The sequence below is a fragment of the Mobula hypostoma genome, chromosome 15 (genome assembly GCF_963921235.1).
Source record: "Mobula hypostoma chromosome 15, sMobHyp1.1, whole genome shotgun sequence".
Lineage (NCBI taxonomy): Eukaryota > Metazoa > Chordata > Chondrichthyes > Myliobatiformes > Myliobatidae > Mobula > Mobula hypostoma.
In genome coordinates this window covers 17,464,021-17,476,895 of record NC_086111.1, presented here as the reverse complement: position 1 = coordinate 17,476,895, position 12,875 = coordinate 17,464,021, and the positions used below count along the sequence as shown (strand labels likewise).

Below are 12,875 nucleotides of genomic sequence, written 5' to 3'. Positions count from 1 at the left end.
CCAGAATTTACTGATTCTTGAAAGATCATCACTAATGCCTCCATACATAATCTCTTCAGCTACTTCTTTCAGGACCCTCCTGTGTGTAGTCCATCTGGTCCAGGTAACTTATCTACCTTCAGACCTTTCAGCTTTCCAAGTACCTTCTCCCTAGTAAGGCACTCATTTCTGCCCCAACTCTCTTAAACATCCAGCATACTGCTAGTGTCTTCCACAGTGAAGACTGATTTAAAAAGCATCCCAATCCGTTAACTTCCCACTAATTATTTGGTCTATTATACGCCTCCTCTTTTGCCTTTATGTTAGCTTTGACTTCCCTTGTCAGCCATGGCTGTGTCATCCTGCCTTTAGAATATTGCTTCTTTGGGATGTATCTATCCTGCACCCTTGCTGTTCTGCTAGTGTCCCCTTTCAATCAATTTTGTTCAGCTCTTCTCTTACGCCTCTGCAATTCCCTTTACTCCACTGTAATGCCACTAACTTTAGCTTCTCCCTTTCAAATTGCAGGGTGAATTCTATCATATTATGATCACTGACTCCCAAAGGTTCCTTTACCTTAAGCTCCCTAATCAAATCCAGTTCATTACACAACACCCAATCCGAAACAGCTGATCCCCCAGTGAGCTCAAAACCACAAGCTGCTCCAAATAGCCATCTTGTAGGAATATTGCAAATTCTCTCTTGGGATCCAAAATCAGCACCAACCTATTTCCCCAATCTACCTGCATATTGAAATACACAATGACTATTGTAATATTGCCCTTCTTGCATGCCTTTTCTATCTCCCATTGTAATTCATATCCCACATCCTGGCTACTATTCAGACCCATATGCAACTCCCATCAATGTCTTTTTTTAACCCCCAGTTCCTTAACCCCGCCCACAGGGATTTTACTTCTGGTCATTTGTTAGCTCTTTCTAAGGATTTGATTTCATTTTTTTAAGCAAAAGCCACACCACCCCTTCTTGCCTACCTTTCAAGGCAATAGTTTTGTTGACACAATCCTCTAGCTACCCAGGTTGAATCTTGACCTTGGATGCTGCCCATGTCATGGGGATCTCCTGTCACATGACAAAAATTTGCCAACTACTGATGCAGATTAGTTACTTAGTTGCTCTTGGGGAATATGGGTGACAGACTTGGGACAATGGGAGTGCAAGGAGGAAAATTGGGATCAGGTAGAAAAGGGCTGGTGGTTGACAGTTGGAAGGATTTGTTTCTGGGGTGCATGACTAACAAGTGATTATATGTGAAACATCACTGGGAAGGACAGTAGGTGGGGAAGAACATGTGTCCATACTAGAGGCATGGAAAGAAGCATAGTCATTTTAATGCTTTACATCAAAAGAAATACAGTATCCGGTATTAAAAAATATTCTTTAAAAACTGTAAAGCAAAGATTGTACTATTTTTCTCACCACTCAACTTAGAGGGATAGAAAACAACTCAGTGGGGGTGGGGGTGGGGGTGGAGAGTGGGTGAGGAACTCCTGGAAGACCAGGAAAAATGGCACCAAATGTCAGCAAGGCAATCTTGCACCTAACTGTTTGCCAGAACCCTGCCTTTCTCTCAGGTTGGCGCACGGTCTCAGTTCTTTGAGCAAACTAAAAGCTCTTTGGATCCTGTCCACAAATGTAACCATATCTCTACAAACAACATTTCTACTGGGGGAAAAAGATGAGGTCATCTCAGTCATCTTCAACCCTTTCAGGTCCTCAACACCTTCATTTTCCAGTAAGGAAAACTGCAGCGACTGCAGTCCCTTCTCCAACCTCAGTTGTTTTCAGAGAAGGAAGAAAAACCTCGTCCATATGTTCATTGTCATAGAACCTTTCTGAAAAAGAACACTAAGTAGTCAAGTTTGGGTTTCACAATGTGTGAGCAATTGAGAAAGCAGTTCGACTTCCTCAAAACTACGTACGCAAGGCCTTTCTCAGGAATGGCAATTAACTTAGAAAGCTGGAACTAGTCTGATATCAAAGGCTAAGACTAGCAGCATAGAAGTATTAACAAAATACCCTTTCATCTTTGGGTATCTGCTGGCATGATCATTCATTAACCACTTAGAAAAGTCAGTGAACATCAAGTTTTGGACAACTTTAATAAGTTCGTCACATCCTGTTAATTTCCTCCACTTCCCAAACAAAAAGAAAAGCTCTACAAAACAGCATCTCCCAAGAATCAGTCTATTTTATAACAAATCATGGCATTAAAGTCCCTTTTTTATTAATAAATACAAAAAAGTGAAAAACGATGGAGAATGTACAGTCATGAGATAGTGGCAAGGGCGTCATTAGAGATCGCTACGCGATTTGGCAGCATGGGGTGCGTACTTGGGCATCAGGTCAGTGATTTTCTGGATGAAGTCCGATTTTTCAGCACAGCCTTTACAAGACTCGCCCCATTCATCCAGGATCTTCTTCAGTTCCTTGACCCGTAGTTTCTTCAGATCCACTGTGCTCAGATCCACCTGCTTGTCTGTCATTTGGCACAGCAGAAGGGAAAGACAGGTATATGGTCAGTGACATTATCCTTAACCCCTCAGAGACAGTAAGTCTCTGTTTCTGAAAAGATAGTTGTGTGCAAACATTGAGATTTGATCACTTTCTCTGTTCAGCACAGGATATAGCAGCCAAAACACCAGGCACTTAGTTTTGAAATTATACAACATCATCTTTCACACCCACCTGAGAGTGCGCGGATTTAAAAAAAAAGAAAACATACAATTGAAAGCACAGGAGCAAACACGAAAAACACCCCTCAGATCTGTCAACTCAAGATTATAAGTCAGCTTTTCTTGAAGGGAGCATAGCCCATCCTTGTGATTCAGGTGAGCACCATCACCGAGCCAAAAGTGCTTCGGTTTATTGCTAATTAGCGAGGAGCTCACTGGTTTTACTCATCCCCAAAAGGGAAGCATAGAGACAAAGACAAATTCAAATGAGCCCGCAGACTTGAAATTAACCTGCAAATGCTCTACCCATTTGCCATGTTATTTTTATTCGAATATCACTGCAAGCAGACGAAATTATCCCTTGTGTCCTGGACAATGTACAACACAAGTGAAACTGTTACTTGCCAATTCAGCTTGGGACTTCTTGAATTCAAAATGAATACAGTTCTTTCTCAATAAGCTCCAGGATGTTAAATAGCAGAACAAGGTGAGCTACAGTAATGATGGGATAATTAAAACAAATACTCAAAGTACCCAGCGTTTCGGGCATCAGAGCAGAACAAACAGTTCACAGTTCAATTTGATAACTTTTCATCAAAAAGATTTAATAAAAATTGATCAACTAATATCACTAACCTGTGAGATTTATATTTTAAAGTACTTCACATACTGTGCTTATTCTTCCAAAAAAAGTCTAAGCTTCTGACACTAGTTAACAATTATTACTTGCTAAATGTGCCTGTATAAAGCAAATCTAACTTGCTTTTTTAAATAAGAGTTACCAAGCAGATGGAATAAGCAGAATGAAATGTCCCAGGCACAGTGAAAGCATGACCACTGCAACTTCTAGTTTCAGAGCTCAATAGCTCCTTTCACCCAGCAGTCTCTTCTATGGAGCGGGTGGGAGGTGGGGGTTGGAGTGCTGATATTAGGAAATATATCAGATGGTAGATTTTATGCTGCTATTAACAGCAGATTAAAATATGTATTTTTATTCATATTTATGTATGATATAGGAGGCTATCTGGCACAGTCTGCGATAGCTCTCAGAACACTCCTTTAGTTGTGTACGCTTATTTCATTATTACTCTTGTTGTGAATGCCCTCCCCTACACCAGTCCTTACAATCTACACCTTCATAACATAAGTGCCCGAGTGCCATAAGCCCTCCCCTACACTGGTCCTTACCATATACACCTTCATAACACAAGTGCCCGGGTGCCACATGCCCTCCCCTACACCAGTCCTTACCATATTTCAGATCACAGATTTGATGATCTGACTTCTTCAGTTTTTCACATATTTTAGTGATTGGCACATGATTGCTCATTGGTTTGGAAACCTCTTTGACCACTCTGGTTGCTGCATCACTTGTCGCTCCAATATAATAGCACTGAAAATAAAAAATGATGCATTAATTTGTGTACTACCCACAAATGTCCCTCTCCAAACTCTTAAACTCCAAACAAGAAATTTTGCAGAAGTTAGAAATCCAGAGTAACACACATAAAATGTTGGAGGAACTCAGCAAGTCAAGCAGCAACTATGGAAAGGAATAAACAGTCAACATTTCAAGCTGAGACCCTTTATTGGGACAGAAAAGGGGGGAGGGGTTAATGATGAATAGAACATAAAAGCACAAAACAGGCTCTCCAACCCATGTTGTTGAATCGACTTTTTAACCTATCCTAAAATCCTAATCCTTCTCCCCTAAATAGCCCTCCATTTTACTATCATCTATGTGCCTATATAGGAGTTTCTTAAATGCCGCTAATATATCTGTTTCTATTGCTACTGCCAGCAGGGCATTCCATATACTCACCACTGTGTGTAAAAATAACCTTTGACATCACCCCTATATTTTCCTCCAATCACACTAAAATGACGCCTCCTCACATTAGCCATTTCTGCCCTAGGAAAAAGTCCACTCAATCAATGCCTCTTATCTTGAGCCTCTATCAAGTCACTGCTCATCCTATGCTCATAAAAGATGCTCTTTAATCTAGGTAACATCCTAGTAAATTTCCACCCCCCCCCCCCCAATCCTCACTGAAGCTTCCACATTCTTCCTATAATGAGGCAGAAGTTTCTCTAACTTCAGATGATTTCTCCCCATCTCCCTTTTTCCATTCCGGCTCCCCTCTTGCTTCCTGATCTCCCATGGTCCACTCTACTCTCCAATTCCTTCTTCTCCAGGCTTTTTCCTATTCAACTTAAATTTGCCGATGATACAAAGATAGGCGGAGGAGGGGGTAACGTTGACGAAACAGAGAGCTTGCAGAGAGTGTTAGATAGTTTAGGGGTATGGGCAAAGAAGTGGCAAATGAAATATATTGTTGGAAAGTGTATCGTCATGCACTTTGGTGGAAGAAATAAATGGGAAGATTATTATTTAGATGAGGGGAGAATTCAAAGTGTAGAGATGCAAAGGGACTTGGGGAGTCCTTGTGCAGGATACCCTAAAGCAGGGGTGGCCAACCTTTTACATTCCATGCATGAATTTTTTCACTCACGAGTTCAGATGCGCCATACAACTCTTGTACCCCCATTCAATTCTTGTAAGAATATGTTAATATAGAACTCGTGCGTGGAAAAAAAATCACATCCGAACTTGGGCGTGATAAAATTGACGCATGAAATGTAAAAGGTTGGCCACCCCTGCCCTAAAGGTTAACCTCCAGGTTGAGTTGGTGATGAAGAAGGTGAATGCAATGTTGACATTCATTTCCCGAGGTATAGAGTTTAAGAGCAGGGATATGTTGTTGAGGCTCTATAAGGCACTCGTGAGACCACACTTGGAGTATGGTGTGCAGTTTTGGGCTCCTTATTTTGGAAAGGATATACTGACATTGGAGGGGGTCAGAGAAGATTCACGAGAATGATTCCAGGAATGAAAGGGTTACCGTATGAGGAACATCTGGCAGTTCGTGGGCTGTATTCCCTGGAGTTCAGGAGGATGAGGGGGGATCTCACAGAAACATTCTGAATGTTTAAGACCTGAACAGATTAGATATGGCAAAGTTATTTCCCATGGTATGGGAGTCTAGGACAAGAGGACACGACTTCACGATTGAAGGACGTCCATTTAGAACAGAGATGCGGAGAAATTACTTTAGTCAGAGGGTGGCAAATTTGTGGAATTTGTTGCCACGAGCAGCTGTGAAGGCCAAGTCATTGGGTGCATCTAAGGCAGAGATAGATAGGTTTTGATTAGCCAGGGTATCAAAGGGTATGGGGAGAAGGCAGGGGAGGGGGGGTGACTGATAGAATTGGATCAGCCATGATTGAATGATGGAGAAGACTCGATGGACCGAATGGCCAACCACTGCTCCTGTATCTTATGGTCTATCACCTCCCAGCTTCTCACGTCATTCCCCTCTCCTCACCTAGTTTTACCCATCAGCTTATACTCAGATCCCACACCCATCTTCTTCCCACTTCCTTTTCAGCCCTGAGGAAGGGCCTCAGCCTGAAATGCTGACTTTCATTGCTCTCCATAGACGCTGCCTGACCTGCTGAGTTCCTCTTATTCTTCCTCTATTACATCAGTAGTGAATTTTGCATTTTCCTCCACTAGTGATTTGTGTGTGTTGTTTAGAACTCTAATGGCTGTACCTCCTTACTTAGCTTGAATTGTGAGGTACCTAGAGTATGGATTCTCACCACACATATCACTGAGTACAATTTGTCAACTCAGTGGATGACACTATTCGAAAATTTGAAAGATGATTGGATTTGATCAGATCTTGTTGTCACTGCTAAAGTAACACAGGTGGTAAATTTAGAGATATTTAGATTAAACATAATGCTATTTTGAATAGGTAAAAGCTACATCAAGCATGCAAGTTGCATAGTAGAAATACTGGTTAGCAACCACTTACAAATCTGTTTTCCTTGCCCTTGACATCCTTGCATGCCACGATTAGTTCTTCCTCTATTACGTCAGTAGTGAATTTTACATTTTTCTCTACTAGTGATTTGTAAAACCGATCCAAGAATGTTGTACAAACTGCAAGGTGAAAGAAAGGGCTTTGAATATTTGGCATATAAGAACAACAAAAGGCTTTCTGCTGGAAGCACAAGCTGTTTGCAGAATTTAACTGCAATAATGGAAGAGTTCCGATTTTTTAAAAAAACACCAATCCTCCAATTTCAACTTTGAACAGGTAACTGCAAATTTATGCCTGCTCGTTCCCAATTCTCCCATTGAAATAATGTACAATTTACAAGAAACAAAAATTACTGTTGCATCGCAGGAGGACACTTAAAACCTTTGATGTAACTAATAGTAAACACAAACAGCCGAGAATATACCATGCACAAAAGGTTCTCAGTAAGTTATAGAAATGCACTCATATGCAACGTGGGAACAATTTTCTCACTGGACTGAAGGCTTCTGACTCTTTCCTGTGGGCTACCCAATAATAATTCTGTCACATGCTTTTCACAGCTGATTTCATTTCCATTGCGGGCCTTGCTAGGATATTGTGGCCATATTGCCCAGCCCTAGAACCAGCAATTCTTTTCACCTGTGCCACTTTGGTGGGTAGAAGAGGTCAGCTAGGTTAGGTGGAATTCAGATTACAGATCACCTTGTTCAAACAAACCAGGAGACAGGAGTCCTTTCAGATGTACACTCAGTGGCCACACCAACTCGTTAATGCAAATATTTAATCAGCCAATCATGTAGCTGCAACTCAATACATAAAAGCATATAGACATGGTCAAGAAATGTGATCCAAGTGACTTTGACAATGGAACGATTGTCAGTTCAGACGGGGTGATTTGAATATCTCACCCTACTGATCTCCTGGAATTTTCGCCAAAATCAGCCTAGAGAGCTTACAGAGAACGGTGTGAAAAGCAAAAGTAAACTGCAAGTGTCAGTTCTGTGGGCGAAAACACCTCGTTAATGAGAGAGATCAGAGAAGAATGGCCAGACTAGTTCAAACTGACAGGCAGGTGACTGCAACTCAGATAGCCAGGCATTACAATAGTGGTGTGCGAGCATCTCTGAACATATCGAACCTTGAAGCGGATTGGCCACAGTAGCAGCAGAACACACCCGTGTGAAAGATGAAATGATTAAGGGAAACCTCTTCACTCAGTTGTGGAACGAGCTACCAGTTGAAGTTGTGGATGCAGGTGCAATTTCAACAACTAGGTCAACTGGATAGTTACAAGGATGAGAGGTGTGGAGGGCTGTGGACTGGGTGCAGGTCGATGGCACTAGTCAGATTAATAGTTTAGCATGGATTAGATGGGCTGAAGGGCCCATTTCTGTGCCATAGCATTCTACAACAATAGTACTTAAATTCTCTCAACTAAATGGGTGTGGGGTGGGGGGCAGGGAGATGAGTCAAATGACAGTTACAGGGGAATTCTACAAACAGATTACCTTAGTTTTATTTGTCACCTGTGTGTCAAAACACAGTGAAATGCTTTGACTGCATTAAATTAAATCAGCGAGGATGTGATAGGGGCAGACTACAAATGTCACCATGCTTCTAGCACCAACAGAACGTGGTCAGAACTAACCCTAAACTGACACTTTTCCAATGTGGGAAGAAACCCACGATTACGGGGAGTACGTATAAACTCCTTACACGCAGCAGCAGGAAGCGGACCCTGATCTCATACCTGACACTGTAAAGTGTAGCACTTACTGCTTCTTGGCCCACTGGCTGCGATCTGAGTATCTCCCCAGACATTTAATCTCGGCCATTGGATTACTTGTTAATACCTGACTATTAGTCATAACAGTATGCAAATATTGCTAGTGATTCAGATATATTCATATTTGCAGTGTATATTGAAGAGGTATGACTGAAGTTTATTTGGTGGGAATGGAAATAGAAGAGAAATGTTGGAGATGCATTGACCTGTTGCTTCCCCATGGCAAGGAGATGGGGAAGTAACTGCATGGATTCTGGAGGGGGCAGGGAGGAGTGAGTACACAAGGAAAGTTTGTGGACCATGGCAGCATTAATAATAAGCAAAGAAAGTCAAATTCCTTATACGTACCTACACTGTGCACAGGTTCAATAAAACACTTACTTACAGCATCATCCTGCAGGCTGATTATAAGGTACAAAAACATACAAGGATTTCAAAAGTGCACCATTTCTCATACAGCATGAGAGAGTGTAGAAATAGAAACAGCAGACAGCCTTGGCAGCATAATTGAGCATTTAAATGATTTATATCAGTATTCAGAAAGATTAAATTAGATTATGAGGACACTCAGTCCTCATTTATTGTCATTTAGAAATGCATGAATTAAGAAATGATACAATGTTCCTCCAGAGTGATATCACAAAAATAAAAACAGGACAAACCAAAAACTAACACTGACAAGACCACGTAATTATAACATATAGTTACAGCAGTGCAAAGCAATAACATAATTTGATAAAGAGCAGACCATGGGCACGGCAAAAAAAAGTCTCAAAGTTCTGATCGACTCCCGATAGCAGGCAGCAAAAGGGAGAAACTCTCCCTGCCATAAACCTCCAGGCGCCGACAACTGCCGATGCATTGGAAGCACCCGACCACAGCTGACTCTGATGTTGTAGCTACACAAAGTGAATAAATAAGCTAGCCCTGATGGGATGCAACCATATTGCTGAGGGAAAGGTGCAGAGGTGCTGGCTGTAACCTTCTAAATAATTGTAGTTTCAAGGGTGGTGCCAAGGATATTACACTCTTCAGCACGAGATCAAGGAAGTTTATGATCACTTAAAAAAACACTGGTTTGAAGCACTGCATTCACTTCTGTATGTACTCTTTGTGTGGTGCAGGAGATTTATTAAATCTAGAATCATTCTCCAACAAACACAGTATGCTGTTACAGGCCCCAACGGAAGTACAGGCAATAACTGCATTAACTAGGAGCACAGAATTAAGATGACTTGCAAAATAACCAAAATTAAAAGATAACTTCAACCACCCACCTCATTTCTAAATACACCTTGTGGTCAGGATCTACCACACAGAGCAGTGGAAGTAGATTAAATCATTGATCAAAAGAAAGATCTAGATAAATACCTACAAGGGATGAATTTTCATTGCCATGTGCAAGAGAAAGGGAGTGGGAGTATTTCAGTAATTCAAATTCCTTCCTTCAGTGTTGTATCTATTCTGTGAATTCCAAATCTAGTCACTGCTTCTTAAAACATCAAGTTTTTTTCCCCCAGTAATGCCAGAAATCAACTTTCTGTCATGTGCTAATGGTGATTGCACTTGCATACAATGGCCTACATAAAGAAAGACCTGGTATAGTTACTACTGCAGAGAAATTGGAGGTCAGGCTCAAATAAGAGTAAATACAATTAATCAACCTGCCAAAAAATCCTTTCTTTCCCCCCTGCAACTGACTCAAAGGGAAGAAGCTACCAGAAATCTCAAGTGCAGTGAAAATTAAAATCAAATGTTCCTCTTCTAGACTAATCTGGTTTTCGCATTCATTGATTAAAAAATCAGTATCATCCTGTTCATTTTGGCAGAAGTGAGGCCCTCAGATTCACTGTATTCAGTTCTTAAGAAATAGTAGTGGATTTCTACTGATGTTACTCAGCAAGTCTGAGATAATCTGGAACAGTGGTTTTATATAATGCAATTTTGTCATTAGAGCACGATTACATCCTGTAATCAGCCTACGGTTTCAATTCTACATGTGCATCCAATGGGAGACTGAAAGGGTGAGCAGCTCCACGCCTTCCAGTTTCTGGACATTAACATTTCAGAGGATCTATCATTAAAATAATCACAAGGGCTCCCAGTCCATTAGGAGCTTGAAGAGATTTGATGTCACCAAATTTCTATGGATGTACAGTGCAAAGCATTCTGATTGGCTGCATTAGTGTCTGATATGGAGGTTGCAATACACAGGATTGCAAGACTCAGCTAGCTCCCTCAGGTTCACAGCCCTCATCACCAGTGAAAACGTTCAAGGAGTGGTCCCTCAATAACACAGCTCCACTAAGAATCCTTACCTTCTGAGGCATGTGCTACTCTCATCACTACTGCTGGGAAGCAGGGACAGAACCTGAAGGCCACACTCAATTGATTCAGGAACAGCTTCTTCCCTTCTGCCAGATTTCTGAATGGTCTATGAACACCACCTCATTAGTTCTTTTATCGTTTCTTGCACTATGTTTATTTGCCATGAGTGGTAATTCTGTCTTTCTATTGTACTGCTGCAGCAAGGCATAAGACTTCAGTGATAATAAAATTGATTTTGATTCCAAGAGAGGAGGAGGCCAATCTTAGTTGAAACCTACCTTAGTGAAAGCTTCATTAAGGGCAAGAAAAACAGACAAAAGGCTCATCTGCAGTTTCATTGTTGTTTGTAAGGCCTTTTTAAACTTGCATTTTTTGACAAACACAATCGTCCACATCTTCGTTGCAAGTAACTTTTGCGTGCATTTTGTTATAATACATTTGAATTCTCATTTTTGAACTTTTTATTCTATTGCTTTTATTCAGCACATTTTAAGATTGCCACTCAAGATTTAATCTCTACATTACTGAAATGTAGTAATACTGGGTTTATCCATTAAAATGGGGAAATTTTCATTTATTCATACTCACTTTCGACCCTCCCAATTCCTTAACAATTCCCCTTATCTTTTAACCTAGCTTCTCACATTTTGGCGTATTCCCCTTAACTTTTCTCTAACCTCCAGGACACCAAGTTTCCCTAAGGAAACAGCAACACTGGCTTTGTCTGCTTTGGAAGAGCTTCTAGAAAAAAAATAAAAACATGATCACAAAGGAGAACTCGTAGGTATGGTGGAAACCAAGTCCGTGTCCTCACAAACAAGAGGAAATCTGAGCAACACACATAAAATGCTGGAGGAACTCAGCAGGGCAGGCATCTAGGAAGAGAGGACACTCGAAACGCCGACTGTACCATTTTCCTAGATGCCGCCGGGCCTGCTGAGCTCCTCCAGCAGTTTGTGTGTTGCTCCGTGTCCTCACGTGGGAAGAGGATACACGGTAGGGGTTCTTTCAGACACAGTTAAAGTACTTTGAAAGGGACGAGTGAATGCAGGATGAGGGCAGAAGTACTGGATGGAGTAGCTGACAGCACAGGATCTACAACGGCAAGGACCAGAAGTGGGGCCCACACTGCTTCCGCCGCGGACTCCTCCACACCACCAGGCCAGCTCCTACCTTCACACTCTCCTTCTTTCAGCGCCTCGGATGGCATCACGAAGAAGATGAGGGCGGCAGCCACACCGCCCACCAGCAACATCACGCCGATCCGCTGCATCTCCACACCGCACTTGGCCGCGCACAGTATCTACCGGCAACACACCGCAACGCGCAACCAACCCAAAGTTCCACACGCCCATTGGTCCACGTTCTCTCCTGGCTTTGTTCCGCCCCTAGTACTCTTGTCACTGAGAGGTCAATGGATGTGTCACTCAATCTACATCTCGGAAACGTAACACTATTGGGTTAGGTTGTGCCCAGCGAAGTCCCCCGGCGGCCAGTTGGCGTCTAATGATTGGTCACGCAGAAATTAACCAATAGAAATCATACACCGGATGTCTGGAAGTGACGCTTCTTCCTGGAGACGATTTGGGGCGGCAGATCACTGCGGGGCAAGGAAATTGATTTCCGGCGACCATCTTAGGAGTTGGAAGGCGGTGAAGAAAGTCGTGCAGCGGGAATTCATTTTCGCTAAATACTGTACTTCCCATTCTGCTGCCGTTCAGCCACACCAGTTTGTCCAGTTTCAAATTCAATCTTCATTCCTTTTCCCCGTTTTTTCGACGCTTTTAACGTTTATTATGTGTATCAGCCCTAATGTGATTCTTCCCTCACAGCGAAGGCAAGCAGACGAGTGCCCTCGAAACTTTGAAGTGAAAGTTACTTTTATATCATTTATTTTATACCATTAGATGCCACTTGTTGCCAAAAATGAGAGTGGTAGAGTAGAAGAATATCTCGTCTCACTGTGTCCGTGCTATACAACACCTGCAACAATCCCATTTTCTAGCAATAGGTTTATAGCAGTGATTCCCAGTGGGGGCGGTTACTTGTCCGAAGGGGACATTAGGGACAATAGCAGTCATTCTGGGGTGTTCAAGATTCTTGGGGGGGGGGGACGGTAAGTGTCACCCTAACTTGAAGCATGAGATCAGACAGACAGACTGACTGACTGTTAGTAGAGCAGGCACTTCCAAAAAA

At 42.1% G+C, this 12,875-nt stretch overlaps 1 protein-coding gene across 1 annotated transcript; it reads right to left on the bottom strand.

The window, feature by feature from the left end:
* Positions 1–2,088: 2,088 nt before the first annotated feature.
* Positions 2,089–12,024, bottom strand: manf (mesencephalic astrocyte-derived neurotrophic factor). The gene is made up of 4 exons (XM_063067788.1): positions 11,853–12,024; positions 6,557–6,684; positions 3,927–4,068; positions 2,089–2,479 (listed from the first exon to the last, which is right to left on the bottom strand). The coding sequence occupies exons 1-4, from the start codon at positions 11,950–11,952 to the stop codon at positions 2,295–2,297; spliced, it is 555 nt and encodes a 184-aa protein (XP_062923858.1). The 5' UTR covers positions 11,953–12,024; the 3' UTR covers positions 2,089–2,294.
* Between the last annotated feature and the right edge of the window lie 851 nt (positions 12,025–12,875).

Coding starts and splice junctions, on each gene's coding strand:
- manf (XM_063067788.1), bottom strand. CDS start 11,952: ATGCAGCGGATCGGCGTGATGTTGCTGGTGGGCGGTGTGGCTGCCGCC. Junction 6,685..11,852: donor GAAAGAAGGAGAGTGTGAAG/GTAGGAGCTGGC, acceptor TTCACCTTGCAG/TTTGTACAACATTCTTGGAT. Junction 4,069..6,556: donor AGGGCAAGGAAAACAGATTT/GTAAGTGGTTGC, acceptor TTTTATTTTCAG/TGCTATTATATTGGAGCGAC.